Genomic DNA, 25621 nt, shown 5'->3' with positions numbered 1-25621 from the left:
GTTTGTGCAGAACTACACAGAACCATTCACCTCGCTTCGTGTCTAGACTGGGTACTTCCTCATACCATCACAGAATAGCCAGCACCGCTTCGCCTTCCATTCCAGCATCATTCACTCACCTGAAAGAATCCCTCTTCGTCGTCTGTCTGTACCGTATCTACCTGTACCTGTATGTAATTCTTCAAGTGCGTGGCTGCTGTTGTCTTACCGCCCGACCGGTCTTCGTGGTAAGTCCGTTCGCTTTTTTGTGCTCTTTATTCGTGTAATCGCGTGCTACGCGTGTAGGCCCGCAGCGAGGAACGTGATTGTGATGGTGGGTTCTGACTGCCGACTACGAAGGCGAGGAAGCGCGCGCGAGGGGTAAAACGTGACTCTCACTTCACACACCGTTCGTTCGTTCGTTCGTCTGGCGGCTCTGGCTCGTCGCGTCGTCCGATTCTATCCGCGTTCACTCTCTCACGGTCAGTCAGTCGATCGGAGGGAGCGTGCTGGAATAGTCGTGTTGCGGTTGCTGGAAAACGTTTTGCCTGAGAAGTTTGGGCGCTGTTCTAGTGTGAGAAGTTGTGTTTTCCGGGAGTTAGGGAGTGTGCGTGCGTGACAGCAGAAGCGTGTGGGAAGAAGGGGAGCCGCGGAGAACTGGACATGCAAGAACCGCAGAGCCGTCGGAGCAGCGGATGAAGAACGGCAAAGAATTGCAAAGACTGTGAACTGTGTGTGCTTGATTGTTTCCGCGGTGTGTCATCGAACCATCGCTGCGCGGTGGTGAACGGTTCGTGACTTGGACTGGACGGACGGGCGAGAACAAGGAAGATGATTCGACGTGATCAGCCAACGCAGTCGTCCGCATCTTCGACCACCTTGATGGATGACGGAGCAGCAGCAGCCGGAGGAGGAGCGGTCGCGGCAGTACGTGACTTTCGGAGCAAAAGCATAGACGGAGGAGGTACGACGACGACGGTGCGACGTGACAGCAAGGATAGGGGCAGTCGAGGCAGCACCATCCAGTCACCGTCCGCGATGGTCTACATGCCGGTCGGAGTCAATCAAATCAAGGAGGAAGCCAGCGATCCGGATATACACGTAAGTTATTACCGCTGACAAAAAACAGTGTGAAAAGTGGAGCGTGATTCGTGACGTGTTCAAGCTCGCCGTTCCAAAATGGCTGACATCGTGCACGGAAACTGTGAAAGTCGACTCGAAGGAGGAGGCGAAGCGAACAAGCAGTTGCCAGCATTATCCGGCTTGTTTCGCATGGTTTGTTGAAGAGTTGTTGGTTGCGGAAGGTGAGGTGCAGTGTGGCGAATGCATTGGGGATGGGAGGGTAACTATATGTAGTGCTGCTGCTAACTGGAGAGAGATGAAACGCAAACAAGTGGTCGACACGACGGTAGAGAGTTACCACTACCCTTGAATAGGGTTCGTGACAGAACGTTCTGTCGGTGGTTGTTTGCGTATACGGTTTCAAGCGAATACGTGACACTGTGAGGGAGAGGTTGAGAGAGAGCTTGTAAGAAGTGAATGAGAGAGCAGGTGGTTTGTTGTGAAGTACACCCTTAAAAAGATCAATGCAAACTTGCGCTTTAGATCTATAATCAAAGTGAATGTAGAATAATGCAAAGGTGCGTCGAATGTAGCGCTTTTTGAGTCTCGTTAAATGTTGAAGGAAATAAGATTAGTTAGGATTTGAACATTTCTTCTTCTTCTCTATGGCTCTACGTCCGCACTGGGACTTGGCCTGCTTCGCTTCATCTTAGTGTTCTTTGAGCACTTCCACAGTTACTAATTGAAGGGCTTTCTTAGCCTGACATGGCTTGAATTTAAAAAGACACTACACCGTTGTCACAATTTGTATATTGTGAGGCAAGAACAATAATATGCTATGCCCAGGGAGTCGAGAAAATTTTCCCGACTGGAACGGGAATCGAACCCGCCGTCTCCGGATTGGCGATCCATAGCCTTAATCACTAGGCTAACTGGAGACCCTATTTGATCATTTATTTTCTAAAATTGTAAATGCAATAAAGTCGTCTATTTATCTTCGAAAAATATAAATGGAAATAGTTTTTATCAAATAAGCAATCTTCAGATGCTCCGATATAATTTGAATTCTAATTCAAGGCTCAAATTTGTTATTTACAAATATTCAACGTAAGTTTTGTGCTGCAATCTTTAGACCGTTGAACATTTTGCCTTCTAACTCATTTTGTGTCGACAATAGTGTGTTAGTTTACTTTGGAGTGCACTCCTTCTCGTGAGAGCGCTTCAGGAGAGAGGGAGAGTGAGTTCCTGCCTGACTCACAAACTTCCTCATCGGAATCTCACTCTCTCTCATGTTTGGCGGTCTCTCTCACGCTCACCGAATTCAGGTGAGCGAGAGAATGTGTTTTGACTTAACGGGTCACATTCGTGACGTAATGTCGTGATCAACAAAACAAAAACACAAACAAACATGGATGGGGGATGGAGCTGTTTCGGTTTGTGGGAAACAAAGTATGTGCTTTTTTGATGCAAATGATGTGTTTAAAGCGTAGGTAGAGATTCATGCCAGAATACTACGGTTCTAATCTTCCAGCTCATTTTACGGAGCTTTTGAGAGCAGGTCTAACTCAGCAAGCTTGGCTATGACCTGTTATTGAACTAATCGAAAAGATTTTTCTGAACTCAGTTGATTATTATGATACATTTTACAACAAAGATTGCTCGAATAATTCCATCAGGGATTTTTTCTGAAACTCTTCTAGAGATACCTCTTGAAATGCCTTCCAAAGTTCTTGAAAGGTTCCCTCCTTTCACGGCATTTTTCTTAGTATTCTAGGTTCTCAGAGGTTGTGCCAGATTCCTGCCGGCATTTTCTAAAGCAATTCTTTTCGCAATTCCTTCGTCCAAACTCTCCAGGATTCCTGAATGCTGACTAATTATGAAAAAAAAGGTTCTCAAAGAGATCTTGCACGATCTCCTTCTACGATTTCTTTCAAAGGTAAAGTCCCTAGCGCGATTTCTCCCAAAGTTATCTTTCTGCATTTTTCCCAGGTGTTGTCGCGGGGTTTCTCTTACAGTTTGTTTCTTCTGGGATTCTACTTGAATTATTTTCTGCAATTAATTACCCAAAAGTTTTTTCCTTGATTTCTCCCAGAATTTCCGCAGGAGTTATTCCTGGAATCTCCACTAAAGTTTGCCCCAGGATTTTAGAAGTTTTACATGGGTTTTCTACAGCACTTCATCCAAAAATTTCTTGCAGGAGTTCCTCCGGCAAATTCTTCAACAAGATCTCATGAGCTTTTGTCTAGAGTTTCTCCTGGGTCTTAAATGTTATTGCGGGCTTCCTCCTCTAGTTCCCCTTGAGATTTCATTCGGAATTTCTCACGGAATTCATCTTAGAAAATGAGTGTTTGAGATGCCGCCAAGAGCGTTTCCTGGGTTTTTAGGATAGCCTGAAAGAAGAAGGTATCAGGTGTGCTTCAGAGCGATTCAGGACTTCCAACGTCGTACCTGAAACCCCCTGAAATACTAAAATGCACCTGAATCCCTCTATACCATCCTAAACCCTCCTGCAATAGCCTGAAGACAAGACACCTGAACAAAGATGGAAGGTGTCGCGGAATTTCATGGAAAAAAATGTCATGACATTTTTCTATTTACACCCCTTGTAAATTTATGTCTGTTTGCATCACCAGTCCATAACGCTGATTAGTTATGGATAATCAATGGTGTCGCTGATTCACATTTCCGACTAAGTGCATTGGAATCAGCAAATAGCGAAATTGCATTTTTATGACATTTCCAATCCCTGCCCTGAATCCACCTGAAACTCCCTGAAACAACACTGCATGGGACCCCTTGAAACCCTCTTAGACCAGGGTGTCTACTACCTGGAAAAACCTGGAAAACCGGGAATCCTCAGGGAATTTTATTTAACAGGGAAAAACCTGGAATACTCAGGGAATATATTGAGTATTCAGGTAAATTTTACTCCGATAAAAAAAAACACTGGGTCGTATGAATAAATAAAAACCTGGTAGTAAAAATCCATACAGAAATTTCACTACAAGGATTTTTTCCAGAAATTCCGTCAGGGTTTCTTTCTGGAACATCTTTAGAATTACCTCCTGGAATGTCTCTCAGGATTTCTTATAAAATTCCTTCCGCATTTTTGACGCTGTTTTTCTTGGTATTCCATTTTGATTTTTTTCCGGAAAGGTATACTTCCGGATTCCTTCCAGGATTCCTGAATTCCAACCGATTTCTCCTGGAGTTTTTCACGGGGATGCTATTTCTTTCCGGAGTTCCTCCAGTGTTTTGCTCAAAGAAATCTTCGTAGGATTTCTACTAGAATTTATCCCGAATACTCTATGAAAATTTCTGTCGGGATAAATCGTGGAATTTCTTTCGGCATTCCTCATGGAAATTTTTCAAGATTTCTTCCGGTGTTCCTCTTGGAACTTCCCCAGAAGATCTTCCCAGAATTTCTTTCGGAGTTGCTAAAGGAGTTTTTCCTGAGGTTTCTACTAAAGTTCCTCTAAGGGTTTCTGAAGGAGTTTTCCCGAATTTACTGCAAGAGTTCCTCAGGAGATTTCTTTTATTTTTTTCCTGTGATATCTTCAAACAATTGCTTTGGGCTTTCTTCGAGATGTTCTTCCTGGTCTCCTACGGGAATTTCTTAATAGTTTTCGCGAAGTTTATTTTGATGTTTAACCTGAGATTTCTTTCGGAGTATCTCCTGGAACTTCTCTCAGAAGATTCCTTCCGATGTAGGTCATGAGATGCTTCTCAGAATTTTTCTGAATTTGCCCTAGATTTTTTTCCAGAGTGCCTGCTGGGATTTTCACAGGAGTTATTGCTGATATTTCTCATTGAATTCTTCTCATGTATTCTTTCAGAGCCAGGCTGTTCCTTGTAGTTGTACCAGATTTCTGGCAGTGATCCACCTGAGATTTTTTTTACAGATATTCTCTGCATTATTCCCAAATTTCTTCTAGCAATCTTTACCAGAAATTATCCCGAGATTCTGGATACTCCTTTAGGGGTTTCTCCGAAAATTATTGCAGGGATTCTTCTACGGGTTTTCCTCAGAATGTCTCCTGAGATAACTTACGAAATACCTTATAGGAAGTTCCTGGAGAAATATTCGAGGGAATTCAAATAAAATCTTGCCAGAAACTCCGCAAAGTATTATTGAAGAAATCTCGACAGGGACTTCAGGAGAAACCGGAGATAAAATGAGACATCTCGAAAAAAGTTCTAGGTTATAGTAATCCCGAGAAGAAATATTAGGGACATCCAAGGGGGAATTCTGAATACCTCATGGAATCCTGAAAGTATCTACGGACTAAGTTCCGCGAGGAAAACAAGAGAAATATCTGAAAACTATCGGTAAAAATCCCGATATAAACTATTGGATAGCTATCCCGGAGAACCACTAAAAAAGACACGGACACTGGCTTCAGCCGTCGCGTCGGCTGTATCGATTGAACGATACTGAACACGGAGTGGATACGGATAACAAGCTATTCTCGTGAAAAATTTCATCGCTCGGAGTGGGAATCGAGCCCTCATCCATCCGGACTCTAACCGCATGGCTACGAGGCTCAACCAACGACATTCTTGAAGAAACTTTGAATAGTATTGGATGGATCTTCAGGAAGAATTCAGCGAGAATCTCTGGAAGTATATCGGAAAACTTTTGAAAGTAATATGGGGACGTACTCAAACAGATATCTCGTGAAAGAATCTTGCGGAAAGCCAGGATTCCTTTGTAAGAAGTTCCAGGAATTACGCTCAGAAATCTGGAAAGATTTTTGAAGAGCAGGGGAACTTACGTATTTTCGGCAATTTGTTCTCTTTGTTATGGTTGCTTTTTTTTTTTTGAAACCTAGGTTTCAGCTGTTGTACTCAGAGTTGGCATCAAATCCTTCCCAACCAAGCTGAAAATGATCAAGTTTTAGACAATTTGGCCGACATAAATCCCTCATGACGAAGAGAACCAACCTGCCGATGATACCCTTAGTCACCCTTTATACTTTTTTTAAAAAAATTGGGTTATTTTTTGAATTATAAACTTTTAAAATTTCATCTGGAAAAACGGGGGGAGCGACACTAGTTTTGCCAAGCCGAAAAACCCCCAAAAAAGCCGAAAAAAGTCGCAAAAACCCGGTAAAACCCGCAAAACTTTTGCGAGTTTTAGCGTCTTTTTTGGGCTTTTTTCAGCTTTTTTTTTGAGGTTTTTTGGCTTGGCAAAACTAGTGTCGCTCCCCCTGTGAAAAAAACTAAGGGAATTTCATTTTGAGTTATGAGTAGACACCCTGTAGACAACCTGAAGCGCCCCTGAAATCCCTTGAATTGTCCTAGAAACCTCCTGGAATCTCCTGGAGCATCCTATGACGTCTCTGAGATCCCGTCAGATACCCATGGAACCCCTTCAGACTTCATACAGTCCCCTAAAAACCACGTGAAACACCCCATCAACCCTTTGAAAGGTGGAGCGGGCCTGGTGTGATGGTTAGAAAACTTTACTATCACGCCGAGGACCTGGGATCGAATCCTACTCCCGACAAACTCGCAAAATGAGGGTCCCGAGATAAACTAGCCTAGGGCTAAAAATTTCGTTAATACAGATAAAAAAAAAAAACCCTGAAGGCCCTCTACCGTCTACCCCCGTTGGTTTGACCTCATCTAAACTGAACACTTTTTAAATTGACCCCCTCTAATCTGCACATCGTTCAAACTAAAAATGGTTCAAACGTCATTCTGCTTATGGAACAGGGTGAAACAGAACGCATAATCAAAACAAAACAGCAAAAAGGGTTACCATCAGTGTATGTTTCGATGCCCACAGGGTTGCTAGAAGTTCAAATTAGAAAATGAATCCCGTTTGTTTGCATGAGGTGTCGTTCAAACCAACGGGGGTAGACGGTAATTCCATTGGAGTCATCCTGAAATCACCTAAACCTCCCCTGAGACCCCGTAAAATGCCCCGAAATACCCCATCAAACCATCTGAGACCCCTGAAACTTCTTGAGATTAGATTAGATATCCTCGATACCCTGAAACCCCTCGAAAGAGACTTATGAATGTTTCATGGAACCCCCTTAAACCCTTTTTAAATCCTTTGCATCTTCTGGAAATCCTCCCGAAACCCATAAAAAAGCCTCTCTGCAACCCTCTATTGCTTTTTCTTGAAGATACTAATGATGAATACTTGAATGATGATACTAATGTTGAATTGTGATACACAAAATTTATGGAATCATTTTTCAGGATTCTCAACCTGTGCAGTGCACATAGTGCACTTCAGGACGAGACGCCCGTTGATTTCAGATATTACTACAGAAATAGGAATTTTTAAATTGTTGGGTTATGTGCATATATTGGAGTGGGTGTTCACTTGCCAGGGACATGTTAAAAGGAGATTTTTAGACGATCAGTGTTTCATTATCAGAAAATTAACGGGGACTTTGTTTTGATGCGGTAACTGCGTGAAAAGTTTGCTAGAGAGATCCATTGTCCAAGTGTTTAAGCCGAAAACATGCCATACCGTGTGTATATGACGCACATGTGATATTGGAAACTGTGTCCTCAGTAACGGAAATGTACACGCTTCTCCTAACAGCCACTGCAATATCTTGAGGAATCATTAGAGCATGCGCTAGAAGAGGGATTCCTAGTTAGACCGCCCCGGAGAGGTTCTCATAGATATTCCTGAATGAATCCCTTAAGGCATACTTTAACGAATCAATGGTGGAATCTCTGAAGAACCCTTAGAAAAATTCTTGAAAAAATCGCCTGGAAAGGTGTTTTTAGACTGTGCACCATGCGAAGTGCACCGCTAAACTTCTGAAATTGTACCTCCTTCAGAAAATGTATTACCTCTTCAGAAGTCGAATAACGACGGAAGTGACTTATTATAACGAGTGAATCTTCAAGAATATATTGAAATGACTGCAGTGACTACAGTAGACGCTCTGTCGGTGCAAGCGATTTAACAGCAATGCTTTTTAACTGCAAGTCCGGTAAGCGCAACAAATTTGCAGTTATCGCACCGCTATCCGTCAAAACGATGCGCCATGTTAGCCCAAATGAACAGTGGAATGAATTTTACGTTCATTTAACGTCAATTGATGGGTTGTTGACGTCTGTCTGACGTTGCAGTTTTCGAATGTCTTTCTCAGCCTAGAAGTAAAGACACTATGGACTTATCCACCGATGAATCGAATTCATCACGGCCCGAGAATTCTGACACTAGAGCGGGGCCATTCCCAATCAGAGTCGTTAAATTCAGATTGGAACGGCCCCGCTCAAGTGTCAAAATTCTCGGTCCGCGATGAATTCGATTCATCGGTGGGTAAGTCCACATGCAAAAGTCACGAAATCTGATAATTTTTGCTGATGATGATTCCCGCATCATGAGGATGATGCTGCTGAGCAATGCCTTTATAGCGCGTGTAACAGGTCTGCTGCTCGATTGGAATGACATTGACAGTAAATTTAGAATTCCAATTGGAACATTTCATGTTTTTGCATATAGTATTTTTAACAAACTCATTGCAACTGCAGCAGCAGCAGAGGCCGTAGAGCTGAAGGTATCGAAGTTTGCCCAAATGGACAAGTAATCGCAGAAGCGAACGATGCACTCGTCAAGGGAGGGACTACTAGGCGGTGCTCGTAAGGCTAGGAGGTTAAGCGCTGTCCATGAACTACGTAGACTCATTTTTGACCATCTCAGACCCTCCCTTTCCCTCTCGTAGGCTGTTGTTCATACAAAATTTTCGAAATTGTATGGACCGTCGGCTTTGGCCAGAAACCCCCTTCCCTCTCGGAGTCTAGTTTATAGACATACCCTTGGTAAGTCAGACCTCAGCCAGGCGTCACGAAAAGCTGAAAATTGTGGTCCTGAAAAGGCCGGCCGGTCCTGAATTGAAAGGAACTGGGGGTTGCGGCCATTGATAGGCCCTTAGCCACCACAGATTAGAGTGGATCAAGGGGAGGACGCTCCCTGGACTTTAGTGGAGTGAAGAAGAAGCAGCAGTAGGTGCAGTACCGTAGGGACACCAGGCCTAAGACACGTAGGAGGGCAGCGCGAGAGAGGTCGTCATCTAAGTCGGACGAGTCTAAATATACAGAGGTCTTGGAAGCGATGAGAAGCGATGCCAAGCTCGTGAATCTTGGAGCCGATGTTCGCAGAATTCGAAGTATTCGCTCAAATGGATTGATCCTTGGCGAGGATTTCGAGGTAAGGGCACTAACAATGTAGGCGACTCTGAAAGTGAAAACCTAGACGAGATTACTGACGCGAAAGAGCTCGTCACGGTACTGCAGCAACAGTGCGAGGTGCAGTTGGCCACCGTACCTGGTTGGCTACGTATGGGTCCGGCAGAGAGATCGGTAACCTTGGTACAGCTACCTGTGGCAAACGCTAACAAGTCCGTTAAATAAGGAAGCTCAAGGTGGGCTAGTAAGTATGCCAACTGACTTTGTACGAGCCACCGGAGGCTAGTGTCAGATGTCTGGAAGGGGGACACAAGTTGTGGGTCTGCTATGACTTCGTCAGCAGCCAGTTCTGTAGGTGATGTGGAGGTGAAGTCATGAGGCTAAGTGTCACAAGCTTTCACAAGGTCCCAAGTGCTTGATTTGTTCCGGGAAATCCATGAGCAGCAAGCACCCGATGGGAGGCCCAAAGTGCTCGGCATTCAGGAGAGCCTCAGCTGACAAGTCACTGTACACTAGGTAACGTAGCCAAACATGAACCACTGTGACGCAGCTCAGCTCAGCACTTACGAGGGCTTCGTGGTCGCCAACGGCAATGGGGTCTTCTTCTATAGCTGTTATGCGCCTCCGCGGTGGTCGATCGAGCAGTTAACGCAGATGCTAGACTTTATGACGACCGTGCTGTATGGCGAAGGCCGGTGGTAAATGCGGGTGACTTCAATGCCTGGGCCTTGGAATGGGATAGCCGTTGTACGAACCAGCGGGGTCAGATCCTGCTAGAGGTAGAGGCACTGGCAATGCAGGATCTTGTGCACTGCCACTAGATGTCGATCTCGCTTGTGTCGTTACCAAAAGTACATTTAGTCGGAATGAAGAAGGGTCAATTATCGACGTTAACAAACAGTTCTAACTGGACTGTAGATGATGTCTTCACTCATAGTAACCATCTGGCGGTTCGCTACAGTATCAACTACACTACAGCAACAGCAAGCAGTGGGCGGAGGAAGAGGTAACTAGGCCAAGTCCAAGTTTTCGAAAATGGAATATATCATACTTCAACGATGAGGTATTTGAGGAGACGCTCCATGCCTAGGCGAGTACACCCTAGAAATTACTGGTGAACTTAGGCGATTGTAGGTCTGCGCCGCGCCTGCCTGCGGGCTGGGCGGCGGGTGCAGCGAGCATGATCTGAGGACGCTAAAGCCGCGCTGAAGACCGAAATCAGGGCAAGCAAAAAGGCCTGCTTCGAGGGTCTCTATCAGAGTGCGAATGCAAATCCGTGGGGTGACGCCTACAGGATCGTGATGGCCAAGACGAGAGGCGTAATGGCCTACTTCCATGGGACAGCTGGGGACTGGGATGGCCATCGCTTTGGCGGTTTAGGGCCAGGTCAGGAAAGCAGTTCCTTATCTTTCGTGAAATTGTCTGATCACTTGTTACGCTTACACATATTTGATGGTTACTTCAAGTTATGAAGTCTAGGAAAATCGGGCAAAATCTGGTTAAGCCAATAGGATTAAAGGTCTTTACTGGAGGACACTCTTGGATAACGTTTCTTGTATCCTTTTTGTAGTTGCCACCGTCGCAGCCGATTTGGACGCATTATTTCGCAGCTCTGCAAATCCAAGATGGTTTCAGACGTAGCTGCTCCAGTCCGCTTTAATCTGTTTTCGCAGTTTGTGAAGAATTAGCATAAGTTAAAATTCCCGAATAAAAAGAAACAAAAAAATGTTTTCGCAGTAGTGGATCATAAACCCCGGTACATCTTTCACTGTTGTCTCCGGTTTCCTTTGGACTGGGTGTGTTAAGCCGGCATTCGGAGAGCAGTAAGGGCTTTTGACCTTCCAGATGAACCAGCCCTGAGCTGAAAATCTCGTTAATAAAGATAATAATTAAATCTTCCGGATAAGCCGTTCCAGTCAAGCCCATCTTTTTTTGTACTTAGCACCCAAGCATCAGAAGGTCGGCTCCAGAGGCACGTTATCCTCCATTTGGGATATATGTGCCAAGGAAATATGAACAGTACCCAAGTAACATTTTGATGACTAATGATTCTTGTAGAGGCTTTGAGAACACGGAGAAAAATACATATAAAGTTATGTCAATCATATCACGGTCCCAAACAAGCATATTTGTGCACTGACTTTTATATATTCCTTTTTTGAGATTGTATCACGCATAATATAATAGGTCGAAGAATAATGGAAGCTTGAATTGAACAGAATTTAATATTTCATTAGAGTAAGAAATATAGTTCATTCAACCATATTATGTTTACATCAACAAAATGTATGGTTGATGGTTTGACAGCTCACTTATTCTCATGGTGGATTCAAGCATGTTTATGCTTAACTTGTCCCTCAACTTCAGGGTTGAACTAACTATATCGGATGGTTGCATACACTGAGAGTTGTTCAAGTGATGTTTTTATTGTTTCTAAAATCTTGAAAACCCTTATTTCGGATAAACGCGAGGATAAAATTGTTGATTAAATTACATTACGGATATTAGAACTTATTTGGCTTGTGATGATTATTAAAGTCCGAGGCAATTTGTCATCCACTGCTATGCTCTATGTTCGCTAGACGTGGAGGACGCCGAGGAGCTTGTATTTCTTCGCGATCAATTTTCAGCTATGAAATACCATTGTTGTTGACTGAAAACAAAATAATTAAAATACACTCTCATAGAAGTAAAACTTAGTTACTTACATACCCACAGATTTCAAAAGAATTCGACGGAATTGAACTCGTCTCTCACAACTGTCGCCGCCATGATGAACAAATACATCAACTCTTTGTGGCTGAGTAGACAGCAGCCAAAGGGTTGAAGAAATGAGATATATGCTTGGTTGAGGCATTGGATGGTTGATCTTCAATGACGTTGATTTAAACGAAAAATATTCTTGGTGCGAACATCAAATCATTGTGAAACAACCATTTGAAGCTATTATACCAAGAATATCTTTGAAGCTTGATAGAACTATGAGAAAAGTTATATCGACCAGACAGCATTTCTGTCCGTGAACTGTCGTAAAACCTTATACCTTTGATTTTGGCTTAATGATAATTCTAAGAGCAACTTCTAGTCCATTTGCGTTGAAAACGTTGCTTAAGCAGGGCTCATTTTGTGTTGTGGAGCCTCTTGGCGTGTATGATCCACCAGCGCTTTTTGTTGACTTTTTGCCTCTTAGGGACAAACATCTTGAAATCCCGCGAGAGGTGCCAAAGTCGGCCAATGTGACGGCCATTTTGGGATTCTTACAAGTCTGTCCTTAAGATAAAACTTGCTTCCTGGATGCAGTCTTCAAAAATGCTTTGTATTCTAGCTTGATCGTGCAGGAATTTTGGCTTGTTGATTACTTCAACTGCTTTCTAGTTGGTCATGCGAATTGTTTTCCTTAAATTACAGAAATCTCGCTTCCAACTTCTAGTTTATAATTTAGAGATGATTGCTGCCAAACTCTTCTGGAATGCCATCCCAAAATATTTTAACTGCTTGCCCAGCCAAGCGTCAAAGAGATATCAACAAGCGCGACTCTGACTATAGATATTGTCGTACAGGTAGCCGAGTCGTCGATGAACAGGATGAGGGTTGAATCTTGGGGACCTGCGTTTCGCTTTGAGTAGTATGGTGATGATGAGTCTCAGGTACTATGGTGTCCGTTGAAGTCTTCCACTATCCAGCATGAAAATGTCCAAGTTCTTGTCATGTATTCATGTTTCTTCTTGTGGTTGTTCGTGATCAACGATGATTTACAGGATGTCCTGGGACATTTCAATCAGTTATTGGTACTCGTGGAGACGTTTGAGATGTGCCACCCATGGATCGATTCAAATCAAACTTCGGCGAGGAACTCCTTTCGCAAAAATGAGATCAGCCGTGTTCAATCCGTGGCATTGGTAATATTTTCGTGGCACCTCTGGTAGTCTCCGTCGTCTCCGTAGCGAACAAGTGCTTCTTGGTTGATATGACCCTAGGAGCTCTAGAGTCCGATCCTCCAGACATTTCTTCGTTTAACTGATCACAAGGATTGGCAAAGCAAGGGGAGCAATGTTCTGCCTGGCTGAACGAGCTCAGTATTTCTCTCATCGCTAGATAGATTTGTTTTTGATGCTGCATTTCTTGGCAAGCTGGATCATTCGCTTTGTATACTTTCTTGCAGTTTGGGGTTTTCCGTATGCTGATTAAACGGATGTTTGTCCGCATGAGAAGAGGCTTTTTCTCTTTGGTGTTACTCCTCTCCGCTTGCTGATTTGATCTTCATTTACTGTTATCTTTCGCTTCCTTCACTACTTTTTCCCTTCATTTGCTTCATTTTCTTCGTTCGTTCTCTTTGTTCAATATGTATGTACCTCTGACTTTCGATACTTCTGCTCACTCTTTCTACAGCATCCCACTCATTCTTCACTAAAAAGCCCCCAGAGTTATTCCGACGGGCTACAACCAGCCTGTTCCTTGTTCCTCATAATAAGTCGTGCTTTTCTTTGATTTTTCTGTCTCTTTTCTATCACAATCGCTTTGCAGCTCATTCACCGCGATTTGAAGCAGCCTCGGTAAAACAACCGCATTTTTTCCCTGGTTCTTCTACACATGCTAAAGCTAACCTCGAAATGTCCGTTCTGCACCTAATGCCGTGGTGTCATCCAAAAACACCACCAAAAATCACTTCTTGTGTTTGAAGCGTTTGAACACAATTGATAAATAAAAGAGACAGAATCACTGCCACTGGGTATCTTCTATTGCTTTTTTCATTGAAAATTTTCCTTGCTTCGCTGAACAACATGACGTTTTCTTCCAGCGAAGGCTAACGCGATACAGAAAATCGCTGAATTTCACACTAACACTGCAGAAATCTGTCAACAATAACTCAATACACATGCATTTTTAGCGAAAAGATCTATTTGCGTGACAACAATCCACTCCCATGACTACCGGGCGGCCGCCGTCAAACATCAGGATTGCCAACTGTCCGGCGACTGCTGTCAGTTTTCTTTGTCGCCGAATCTGGCGCTGGGTCTTCGGCGCGGAAACCCAAAGGTGGGAATAAAATTTTGGGGTTTACGCGCAATACTCTTACTACTTTTTCTATTTGTTATTGTTTACATTTTTGGATGACGTCTTTGTTCTCTCTTACACTCACCTGGTATTTATTCTCCTGTCCTGTTGTGTTTTGACACCTGTCAATCGACATTTACACCAACCCCTGTCTTCCACATACAACTGGATTGAAGCCAAAAATATGGTGCTGGACGTGGTGCTGATTTGAATCGGCGGTTGCATAAGGCTGAAAACACAGTGATTTTTTCTGTTGGAGCAGGTGCGACATTCAAATTTAATTGACTTAAGTGTTGTTTTAAATGGGCTAAATGTATGTTCATACTTGTGCGTCTTGTAAATTTAACAAAGAACACTTAACCCATTGATCAATATGTGGAAATGATCGTTATTCGAATTTATCTTCGCACGACAAAGTTCGCTTCCGCACGTAGCAGATTGGCCAACAGACTGAAATTATGTAAACAAACCCGTGGCGCCCCACCAAAGACGGCGGCTTCAAGAACTAACGCTTTCTTCAGGGGGTTGATTTACACGACCTCATCGGCCGAATCAGGCCGCGTGGCAACCTGCAATTGTTCAGTGCTGCCAGATCAGTAGAAATATTTTTAGTTGCTTTTGAGTAGCTCTCTGTGCTTAAAATTATGATCTGTGTACGACAAAAAAATGTAGCCAAAATATTATTTACAAATCTAAGTATCTTTATCTTAATTCGATAAACCAACACGTTATAATGGGTTATGTAGGGTGGGGCGGGGCAAGATGGGTCACCTAAGGATGGATCACCATAACTTTGTAAATACAAATCGTATTGGTTTGTATTCGTCCGCTACTCTTTATTACACTAGTTAGCTATGCAAAAAGTCGATAAAAAGTTAATTAAATACAAAATATGATGTTAAACAAGCAATTTTAAAAAGTGATCGATTTTGCACCGTGAAAAAAGTGCGGGGCAAGATGGGTCACATTTTAAATAATTCACATTTTCTCAACGAAAAACGTCAAAATATGAGATTTGTTCGGCATTCATATATGCTCCATATCCATACTGAGTAAACAAGAGCTACTAGTGAACATTTTATAAATTTATTTTTAATATAAAAAACTTTACGATTTGAGTGGTTCTAAGGTGACTTGAAAATCGATGTTTTCACTAAAAAAAATATCATAATTTTATGTTATAATTTTGAGCGTTCATTCCGCTTGATTGAAGTCATTTATAAGATAGTCTTGTAATAAAAAATAAATAACTTTGGAATGCTCCAAAAATACGTTCAAAATTGAAGGTGACCCATCTTGCCCCGCGGCCGTTTATATGGGGATTATATGGAATGTATCGCATAAGAAAAATGGCTAAAAACCATTTTATTTTTTAATTCCAATGAGAGTGAATAATTTTTCAATCAATGCTCCAAATTTTTGTATATTCATGCTGGTCATCTAACAAAATTATTAATATAATCAAAACATAAGTAATGCGCCCGAAAATGGCACTGACCCATCTTGCCCCGCGACCCATCTTGCCCCGCCCCACCCTACTCATCAATACAGTAGCTCTCTTGAAATACACAATAATGAGTCCTAATCCTACGGAGATAACTAATAAGACTACGCATTCGTATCTACCTTCCGCACCAACCGCATCGCATTCGACCAGTCACGTTCAATCAGTTGCTATGACGTCTCACGCTCCACTTCCCACCCCAAGGAAGTTCCCTGTAATCAACCCATAATTCCCCCCTTATCCGCAGCCCGATTCGGAAGTCTCCCTCGATGCCAACAGCACTCTTGCCCAGGTCCTGGAGGACTTCTCCAACGACGAAGCCCCCCACGAACCGGAAATCGAAATCAAAACCCACTCGCGTGGTTTGGAGGAACCCACATTCCGGAAGCATCACTTCAGCGCATCACAGAAAGTTCTCCAGCTGCAACAGATGGGCAATCTGGCCTACCAACTGTCCGACCAGCTGTTCAAACCCACCCCCATGAACATCCTCACCAAGGACATGTTGGAGCAGAAGATTACCGAAAAGGATCCGGACCTCGTTTACCGGAAACATCACAACAACAATAGCACCTGGGCCCGCTACATGCCAATGTACTACAAAGGAGTCAAACAGAACTACGTTCGCTGTCTCGAGTGCGGCTGGTTAGTTCTGCACAAAGCCAGCACCGGTACCGGATCCCTTCTCCGGCACAAATGCAAAATCAAACTTCCGTCCGGCGTTGAAGTCAAGATCGAACAGCAGACACCGTCCACCAGGAATCTCCCGTCGAAGGCCAGCGCTGCCGTCGGATCTACCTCATCGCATGCTGTGAAATTCCAAACGACCGTCATGCCCACGAACGTGGTAGACGATCTGGTTCGACAACAGGCCTGCTTCCTGTACAAAGATCTCAGCAGCGTGGACCTCTTCGACAGCCACAGCTTTCGAACCTTTGCTCAAATGCTGGTCAACATAGGGGTGTACTACGGCCAGCAGGACATTGCCTTTCTGGCCGATCGCACGAGACTGATGGACCAAGTCCTACCCACGATCTACCAGCAAGCACGCATCCAGCTGAACCAAGCTCTCGTGGACTGTGATCTCAGCTATAGCTTCAACCTGTTCCGAAGCGAAGCCGAAGGTAAAACCTTCGCCACCATCAACTCCTACACCGTCGCGGAAGACTACTACTTCCGCAAAATCAACGTTAAGACTGTGCCTGTGGAAGACTTGGAGTCCTTCGTAGAAGGACTTCCCTCGATCATCGTCGACATGATCGAAAAAGAACACAACGAACCTCTGAAGCTGGTCTACGGTACCAAGCTGGACGTCCGAAGCGACGACTTCGAACTGATACCGTGCGTAGTGACGGCCCTTTGGGGCGTCATGAAGAACATCATGGACATGTTCAAGTTCGATAGCGAACAGTACGTCGACAAGATCCTCTTCTCGGACGAAGACGATGAGGAAGACGCCATGAGGAAGATCCTAGCCCCGTTCAAAGAACCGATCCGAAGTCTCGTCTCGGAAGGCAACGTCACAATCAGCGAGGTGGTGCTCTGGAAGAAGAAACTGGAGCGACACTTCCGAGTGGAGGAAACCGACGACGAGAACCTGAAGACCATCAAAGAAGCATTCCAGATGCAGATCAAGCAAAGCTTGAAGCTGCACGACTACCACAAAATAGCGGTCTTCCTGGATCCCAAGTTCAAGGGGTTGCGCTTCCTGTCGGAAGACGAACGAAGTGAAACCTTGGCGATCGTCAAAGCTCAACTGCGCCGCGATCAGGACGGGATCGAGCAGCTGAAAAAGCTCTATTCCAGCGGAAAGAAGAATAACGTCGAGATCGGCAAGGAGACCAAATTCTACGAATTCATGGACGTCTCCCTGGAAGTCGAATCGGCCGATGTGGTCGACGACGAAATCCGGCAGTACGTGGACGTCAAGCTGGAGGCACCCATTGATGTGCTATCGTACTGGCGCAACGAAAATGCATTCCCCCTGCTGAAGAAACTCTGCCAGCGGGTACTGAACATTCCGGCGGCCTGTGATGATATGAAGCTGCGTTTTGCGGGCGGCGGGCAGCGCGATTTCCTCAAGAAGCGAGCCGTACTGCGCGAGGAGGAAATCGACATGATGCTCTACCTGAACCAGAACGGGCCGTGATTATCGCTGTATTCTCTGATTACAATAAAAGACTTGATTAGTGTTATTTATATGAAGATTAGATGGACGGGTGTTTCAATTGGTTAGGGCTTAGAAATGATGACAAGAATTCATTCTACAACAACTCGAACTTCTCATACACTGGTTTCTTCTGTATTTCATTTCGACAGCCATTTTGATTAGCATTGAATCAGATATCAAGGCCTGAGTGTCCTCTGCTGTACGTAAAAGTCGTCTACATTCTACTCGGTCCATGGCTGTGCATCTCCCGTTCCGCACTTTGCGTCCGCAGATCGTCCTCCACCTGATCGACCCATCTAGCTCGCTGTGCTCCACGTCTTCTTGTACCGGTCGGATGAATCTCGATCGAGAACCATTTTTAGTCGGGTTGCTGTCCGACATCCTGATAACGTGACCCGCTCACCGTAGCCTCCTGATTTTCACGGTATGGACGATGGTTGGTTCTCTCAGCAGCTGATGCAGCTCGTGGTTCATTCGCCTTCTCCATGTCCCGTCTTCCATCTGCACTCCGCCGTAGATGGTATGCAACACCTTCCGTTCGAAAACTCCAAGGGCGCGTTGGTCCACGTAGGGTCCATGTTTCGTGCCCATAGAGGACGACCGGTCTAATCAGTGTTTTGTAGATAGTTAACTTCGTGTTACGGCGAACTTTATTCGATCGTAGAGTTCTGCGGAGACTAAAGTAAGCTCGATTTCCTGCCACAATGCGCCTCTGAATTTCTCTGCTGGTATCGTTGTCGGTGGTCATCAGTGAGCCCAAGTACACGAATTCTTCAACCGCCTCGATTTCATCACCGTCGATATAAATTCGGGGTGGCGGGCGCAGTGATTCCTCCCTGGAGCCCTTTGCCATCATGTACTTTGTCTTCGACACATTAATGACTAATTCGATTCGCCTGGCTTCACTCTTTAGCAAGGGGGAGTCGTTGAGCACATCTTTACTTGTGCCAATTATTTTCAGTGTGCCAACGGGTATTGAATTGTGCCTCAGTGTGCCCCGAAGTGCCACTGCTTGATGATTCAGATTTTGCTTGGCAACTACCAAGACAACCAACTGTTTGTTTTCATTTTGCAGGTCAAATGCACATGGTTGCCTAGTTTTTTCACCCAAACTCAAGTGTCAAAATTGTGCCTCAGAGTGCCTCGGTGTGCCACACAGCGTATAAGACGGTGTGCTTGGCACCTCTTGGCACAATGTTCCAAGCGACTAGCCCCTTGCTCTTTAGTCGGATGTTCGTTTCCGCCATCGTCTCAAATTTACGAGCAATAATACCAATATCATCAGCGAAACCAAGCAGCTGAACGGACTTCGTGAAAATCGTCCCACTCGTGTTTATCCCCGCTCTCCTTATTACACCCTCTGAGCAATATTGAATAGCAAGCACGAAAGTCAATCACCTTACCGTAACCCTCTGTGAGATTCGAAGGGACTCGAGAGTGTCCCTGATACTCGAACTACGCACATCACTCGATCCATCGTCGTCTTGATCAATCGTATCAGCTTATCCGGGAATCCGTATTCGTGCATAATCTGCCATAGCTGTCCTCATTTGATTGTATCATACGCCGATTTGGAATCGATGAACCTGTGATGTGTGCGCACGTTGTGTTCGCGGCATTTCTGCAACACCTGGCGGAAGGCGAACATCTGGTCCGTTGTAGCGCGTTCACCCATGAATCCCACGATAGCGCGTTCCCTATTGCCCCACGATCTCCCTTGCAATTGGTGATAGACGGCGGTATAAAATTTGAGAGAGTATCTTGTAGGCAGCGCTCAGTAGTGTGATCGCGCGATAGCTCCCGCAATCCAACTTGCCGCCCTTTTTGTAAATGGGACCTTGGATGGGACACACGACACCTTCCAACCACCATACCGGTGATACTTCCTCCATGGTAATGACCCAGTGTTGTGCTTTCACCATTGCTTCTCTACCGTATTTCAGAAACTCGCTTGGTAGTTGGTCTGCTCCAGCGGCTTTGCCTTTTTTGACGCCGGCCAACCTCCTCTTCAATATTTCGGATGTTAGGGGCTGGAAATCTTTCGTCCTGCGCACGTACTCCTAGATCTGTTACCACGTCACCTTCGGTGCTTGCAACGTCGCCATTGCGGTGCTCATCGTAATGCTGCTGCCACCTCTCGCCCATCTCTGGCTCGCTCGTGAAAAGATTCCTGTAATTGTCTGGGCACATATCGACTTGTGGCACAAAGCTTATACGCGAGCGCGAGCAGTTCAGCTTCTCGCAGATCTTCCGTATGTCCTAAGCGCGGTGCAGCTATTCCATCGCTTCGCGATCTCGTTCTTCCTGTTGATGCTTTTTGCTCCGGAAGACTGAGCTCTGCCTGTTCCGCGCCTGTCTGTAACGTGCCTCATTCGCCCTCGAACGTTGTTGCAACATTCTCGCTCATACTGCATTCCTATTGATTTTCAACTGCTCACATTCGCCGACGTACCAGTCGTTTCTGTTATTCGGATTCGCGGAGCCTTTCCCAGTGACATTTTATAGTCATATAGATTAGAAGAGGTTCTTAAAACCATCATAAAACCTAAAAAAGGTATTAGGTTTTATTACGATTTCAAAAACCTCTACAAGATTAATTAGTAATCAAAGTGCCACTTGGATTGTGCTGCAGCCGAGGTATCGAATGTCCGTCATTAAGAATCAAAATGATAAATATTCATGGAACCGCCAGGTATGTACTGCGCATCTTAAGCAACTTGATTTCGTCATACATTGCAGCACATCACTGCACTGCGCCGCCTCTGGGCCGTTCACTGCCTCAGCGAAACTTCTCGGTTTCGCCACAAGCTTGCGTGCCATGCCGGTGGTCTTCCGGAATCGAACTGGTTTCTGTTTCATAGTGCTTGCAATCATCGTCGTCGAGCACATCTTCACACAACGAATCGTAGGATGAGGAATCGGACTCGTACTCTTCATGAACCGATGCATCATTATCATTGGATTCGTCTTTCACAGCTGAGTGTGTGAATCACCATCGTCGCTGACAGTCATCGGTGCATCGAACCCTCGTTTTCGACATCGTCTTCCATTTGCACGAAACGTACATCACGACTGATGACTACAGATGACTACCTTCTCCGTCGCTTTGTATATAAAGCGGAACGCCTTGTGGCGTCAACTTTTGCGCCTTCTGTGCCAGCTTGCTTCGCTTCTCATGGGGAATAACGAACGCCTTTCCCTCGAATATGTGCAATCCGCCTTAGTCCGGTTTCTTCCCAATACAGAGCTCAGAGGGTGTCCTCTTAACTGATCTTAATTACAGCATATTCTACAAAGGCACGGCCATTTTGGCCGCTTTCGTTGTCCATCTCTTCGCGTCGATCAGCATGCGCTGAGCCATCTGAACAGATCTCTACGATCTTCTGCTCCGGTGCATATCCAGCCGTGTAATGTTGAGTGATTCCATTACAACGATAGAGTTGTCCCAGACGTTTAGATTTGTATTCGTCTTTCTGGTCGGAACGAATAACAATCGGACATCTTCCAAACCATACTCACTCACGTAATCCTCTATTAGAGAACTGAAGTTCCACGTACCGAACTTCGAATCACAAGTCCTTTTGTTCCTTGGGGTTGTTGCCCTTGGTCTCGGTTCGTATTCTGTTATTGATTATTTGCGACTTGTTTTTTTTGGCCGGCTCGCCGCAGGGCCTAACACTAACCCTCCGGTTTACTGTCCGGAGGTATCCGGAGTGTGGTCTGGGATCTCCAATGGCTATCGGCGACGCTTGGCTGTCACCGTCTTCCTTCGCGTTCAATCCAATACCGAATCGCCAGATAGCCGCAGTTCATGTACCCATCGTCGACCCTTCAGTCTGAACCTGGACTGCAAAACTGTTCCTTGAGCGATACATGCAAAGAATTTCTAATGCATCAAGATAGTTTGAGAAAATCCTTGTGAACTGCATACAGCCCTTTATCCTTAAACTGCCTTAGCACTCCGCAGAACATCTAACAAGGCTACCTTGATGCTGGTCTTTCATACACTCCTGTTGCTGTCTGGATATCGATACGACTTCGTAATCATCTGTTACGAACCGTCACGTCTACGATGGTGACCGGATCGTTAACTTGGAGAGGGCGAACATCGTTGAACCACTTGGTCCGACGCGCTATCGTTGGGAGATAGCCTTGAACACTTTATCTTCTTTTTCTTCTTATTCTTCTTCTTATTTACTGCTTCTTCCACCGTGTCTCTGCTGTCCACAAAATCATCAACATATGCACAGTTTATAATCGCTGCTGCCTCTTCTGGGTACGTTTTCTCACAAGTCCTTAGCATTTTTAACATGCTGCACCAAACACCGCTTACCGTAGACACTTTCTCGGGATCGATTTGATCCAAGAAACTTCAAGCCTGGCGTTCGCTTTCCTTGACCAGAGCAGTTGGCGAACATCGTCAACTGCAACGTACTGCCGTTGTCGGAGTCCGCAGGTGTCCTTGAGCAGTGGAGTTAGAAGATCTGGCCCGACTAATAATATGGAGTTGAGTGACACCTCTTCTACACAGGCCGCTGTGTCCCACACAATGCGAAGCTTTCCGGGTTTGCGAGGATTCTGGACGATGACGGTCATAGTGGTTCAGTTTCAGCCAAGGGTTCAGCTGTATAACCCGCACTATCTTCGGCTGTTTTGTCATCCACGTACCATGTACCTGAATATATAAGCCCGCTTGTAGTATGGTGTAGTGGTGCCTAGTTGTGCTCCCTGGCGATGTGGCCTTCTTCTCTGCCCTTCCCGCAGAGTTTGCTTCTATCGGGGCCTTTACACGCCTACGAATTGCTGGCTTGTCTGGTTACTAGCGCTGTCCGTCCCCTTCGTCCACGACACGACGGTCCGTCGTTCCTTGCCGGGCGCCTTGTGCCTCCAGCTGGTAATGCTTCTGGCAGGTTTCGGCCATGCAGCTCGAGTGATTGAACGGATTACCCTTTCCCTTACGACTTCGGAAAGCTACAGTTTCGTGCGCCATCGTCGAGCTTCCAGCAAAGAAGAAGCTGACCGTTTGGGTGGACCTCTTCTCTTAGCGCATATTTACCGCGTTTCGCTCCTCGGCCAGAAGATCGTGTCCGTTTTTGTCCAGAGTCTCCATTTGAGGAGTTTCAGCAGACCTAAGACATTCTTACAGTTCACACATCTGACACCTCTACTGCCCTACTCTACTTGCTTCTGATTAACGTTTCTTACTGCTGCCACTTAGTGTTTGCTCGGCCAAACATGGCCAAACACAGCATGATTATTAATAGTCCATTTTACGAGCGGATTTAAAGTATAAATATTTGAATGGATGAGGCGTCTCAACTAGTGAATATCAATATTGACATTATAAATATTGCTCAACTCACTGAAAAAAGTTGTCTTCAGCCATCTTAGCAAACTACGGTAGAATCACTTGGCATTATACGAGACCTCACGATCCAGACGACTTACTCCGCCAAAGCTCCATTCATCAACAAGGCAGCATCACACTGACAACCTCGTTGTGATGCTGCTTTCACTGATGCTTGCTAGGGGAACGACAGGCAAGGGGAATGACACTATCCTTTGTTCACACCCCACAGACATCAACCCTATTGTCGCAAGCACCGACCTTAGCTCGCTATGTTTGACAGTTCAACCGGCTTTTTATAAGTCCATGATAACAGCTCGCTGAACAGTTAGTGCACAGTTTCGTAACGTTACCTTGCAATATTCTATGGCTGATACGTTATTTTGACTATATAACTAAAACATTGGGCCTTCGAATAGGTCTTTTTACTAAGGAGGTTGAATCTGAACTGAGTCCTTATTGAAAACCAACTTTACATGAGAGCCCTAACTGCCCTGCACTCCTACCTAGTTCTCCTAACCGCTCACCTAGCGACGATGGTCCGAAGGTATTTCGGATGCTGACATTCCTCTGGTGTTCAATTTCATCTATCACCGATGGTGCTGACTGCGCTGTCTGGGTGCACCATCGTTGGACTTCGTCCGTTGATGATCCGGTCGATAAGCCGTTGTTTACTTATATGTTACTGTTATTTGTTCTACAGGTTACGTCTAATCTGTTCTTCTGTTGTTATGGTAACAATAATCCCATTACCATGCTTCTATCTTCTTTCCACAGATCCCGCGATCGATTCCTGGAGTCCAGTCAGCAGATCGAAGCCTTGGTGGAACGCTTCGCCCGTGAATCGCCCATCCCGGAGGCACCGATCAATCCCATCGGCAGCGGAAAGATCCCCCTGGCGTATGGTAAACCCGGTGAACTCAAAGTATGGGGAATCCTATATCTACGGCTGCTAGCGGCGACCTTCTCCTGTGGCTATGCCGGTATGAAGGCTATGTTCCTGCGACTGTTGGCCCTGCCGGTGGTCATGGGACTTATGTGGCTATTCTATAGCGAGGCCGGAGACGATGCACATGGTTTCTTCAGCAAGAGCGGTATGATCTTGTCGATTCTTGGGCTGAGTTACGGCGTCGGCATTTGGACTACGATTTCGTTGTGTAAGTTTATAGGTCAAATCTCTCAGAACAACGTTCCTAAGTTATGTTTATTCCCCACAGTCCCAGCGTGGCGTAAGCGATTCTGCCAGGAATACTCCGAAGGAATGTACACCGGAGCAACGCTGCTGGTGGCCTACAATGCCGTGTCAATGCCGTTCTCCTTCATTTCCGCTGCCGTTGCCTCCTGCGTGCTGTATCCACTGGTGCTAAACCCGACCAATCCAGATGGTCTCACCTTTATGTACATCCTGATTGCCCTGTGGTCCAGTTTCATCCTAGCCGAACAGTTGAGCATCGCCTTCCTGTTGGTGGTCAAGTCCCAAATCAATGCCGCCATTGCCGTTTCGTACATCTTGGTCATCTGCTTGACCCTCGCTAGTGGAACTGTGCGGTAAGTATTGGGTTAAGCGCCCGGTTGGTAGGCAACACGTGATCGTTGGAGTTCTCATACACGCTTGTTTGAGTTTACTCAGAGTCTGACTGAGTCATCATTTTTATCTTTCTCCCTCACAGTTCCCACAAAGGCCTATCGCCCTGGTTGCAGGAGAACGCCAAGGGAGTGCACACCAAGTATGCGAGCTCCCTGCTTCATACGACCATCTTTCACGCCCGGCAGATGGAATGCAACGCCGGAGCCGGTGTGGTATGTCCCCAGCCGGCTGAGTATCTACTGGACCGGATTGGGAAGGCACATCCTCAGGAAACGACGGATATGGCGGCTTGCATCGCCTTTGCTCTGGGCCTGTGCGCGTTCAACATGTTTCTCTATCTGCTTCCGATGCCCCGGTGCGTTCGAAGGAAGTTTCGAGACTGAGAGATGAACGTGCCTACCGAAAGGTCGATAATTTATTCAATAGCATATTTCGGTGTCGTTCAGATGATACAGATTTATTTTTAAAGTAAAATAAATATAACCCATCTTAATTTTTATTTATGTGTTTGTATTTTTCTTCGAAATTTTATCAGAAAAGTATGTTAACGTTTGGCTGTATGACTGAGATAGCCGAACATAAAAGTTAACATCAAGTTCCAGTCGCAACTACCATCGAATCCAATCATGGCTGATATTCATGATAGCTTTTTTTGTACAAATCATCAACAATTATGGTCACAGTGTCGCGCAGCACCTCAAGCAATATGCAACGTACAACGCAAAACTATGCAATATGATCGTGCGCAAAAGC

At 45.2% G+C, this 25621-nt stretch overlaps 2 protein-coding genes across 2 annotated transcripts in view; both read left to right on the top strand.

Moving 5' to 3' along the window:
* Nucleotides 1–25351, top strand: part of LOC109408294 (ATP-binding cassette sub-family G member 5) — a 75232-nt gene extending 49881 nt beyond the window's left edge. Inside the window, exons 4-6 of the mRNA XM_062846644.1 lie at nt 24058–24437; nt 24498–24828; nt 24951–25351. Of these exons, the coding sequence (XP_062702628.1) occupies nt 24058–24437; nt 24498–24828; nt 24951–25251 (1012 nt within the window). The 3' untranslated portion in view covers nt 25252–25351. The remainder of the gene's footprint in view (nt 1–24057; nt 24438–24497; nt 24829–24950) is intronic.
* LOC109400482 (uncharacterized) lies at nt 343–17973 on the top strand. The gene is made up of 2 exons (XM_019672995.3): nt 343–1080; nt 16011–17973. The coding sequence occupies exons 1-2, from the start codon at nt 811–813 to the stop codon at nt 17910–17912; spliced, it is 2172 nt and encodes a 723-aa protein (XP_019528540.3). The 5' UTR covers nt 343–810; the 3' UTR covers nt 17913–17973.
* Nucleotides 25352–25621: the final 270 nt, after the last annotated feature.

Source organism: Aedes albopictus, chromosome 1 (genome assembly GCF_035046485.1).
Source record: "Aedes albopictus strain Foshan chromosome 1, AalbF5, whole genome shotgun sequence".
NCBI lineage: Eukaryota > Metazoa > Arthropoda > Insecta > Diptera > Culicidae > Aedes > Aedes albopictus.
This window is presented reverse-complemented; position numbering and strand designations above follow the sequence as displayed.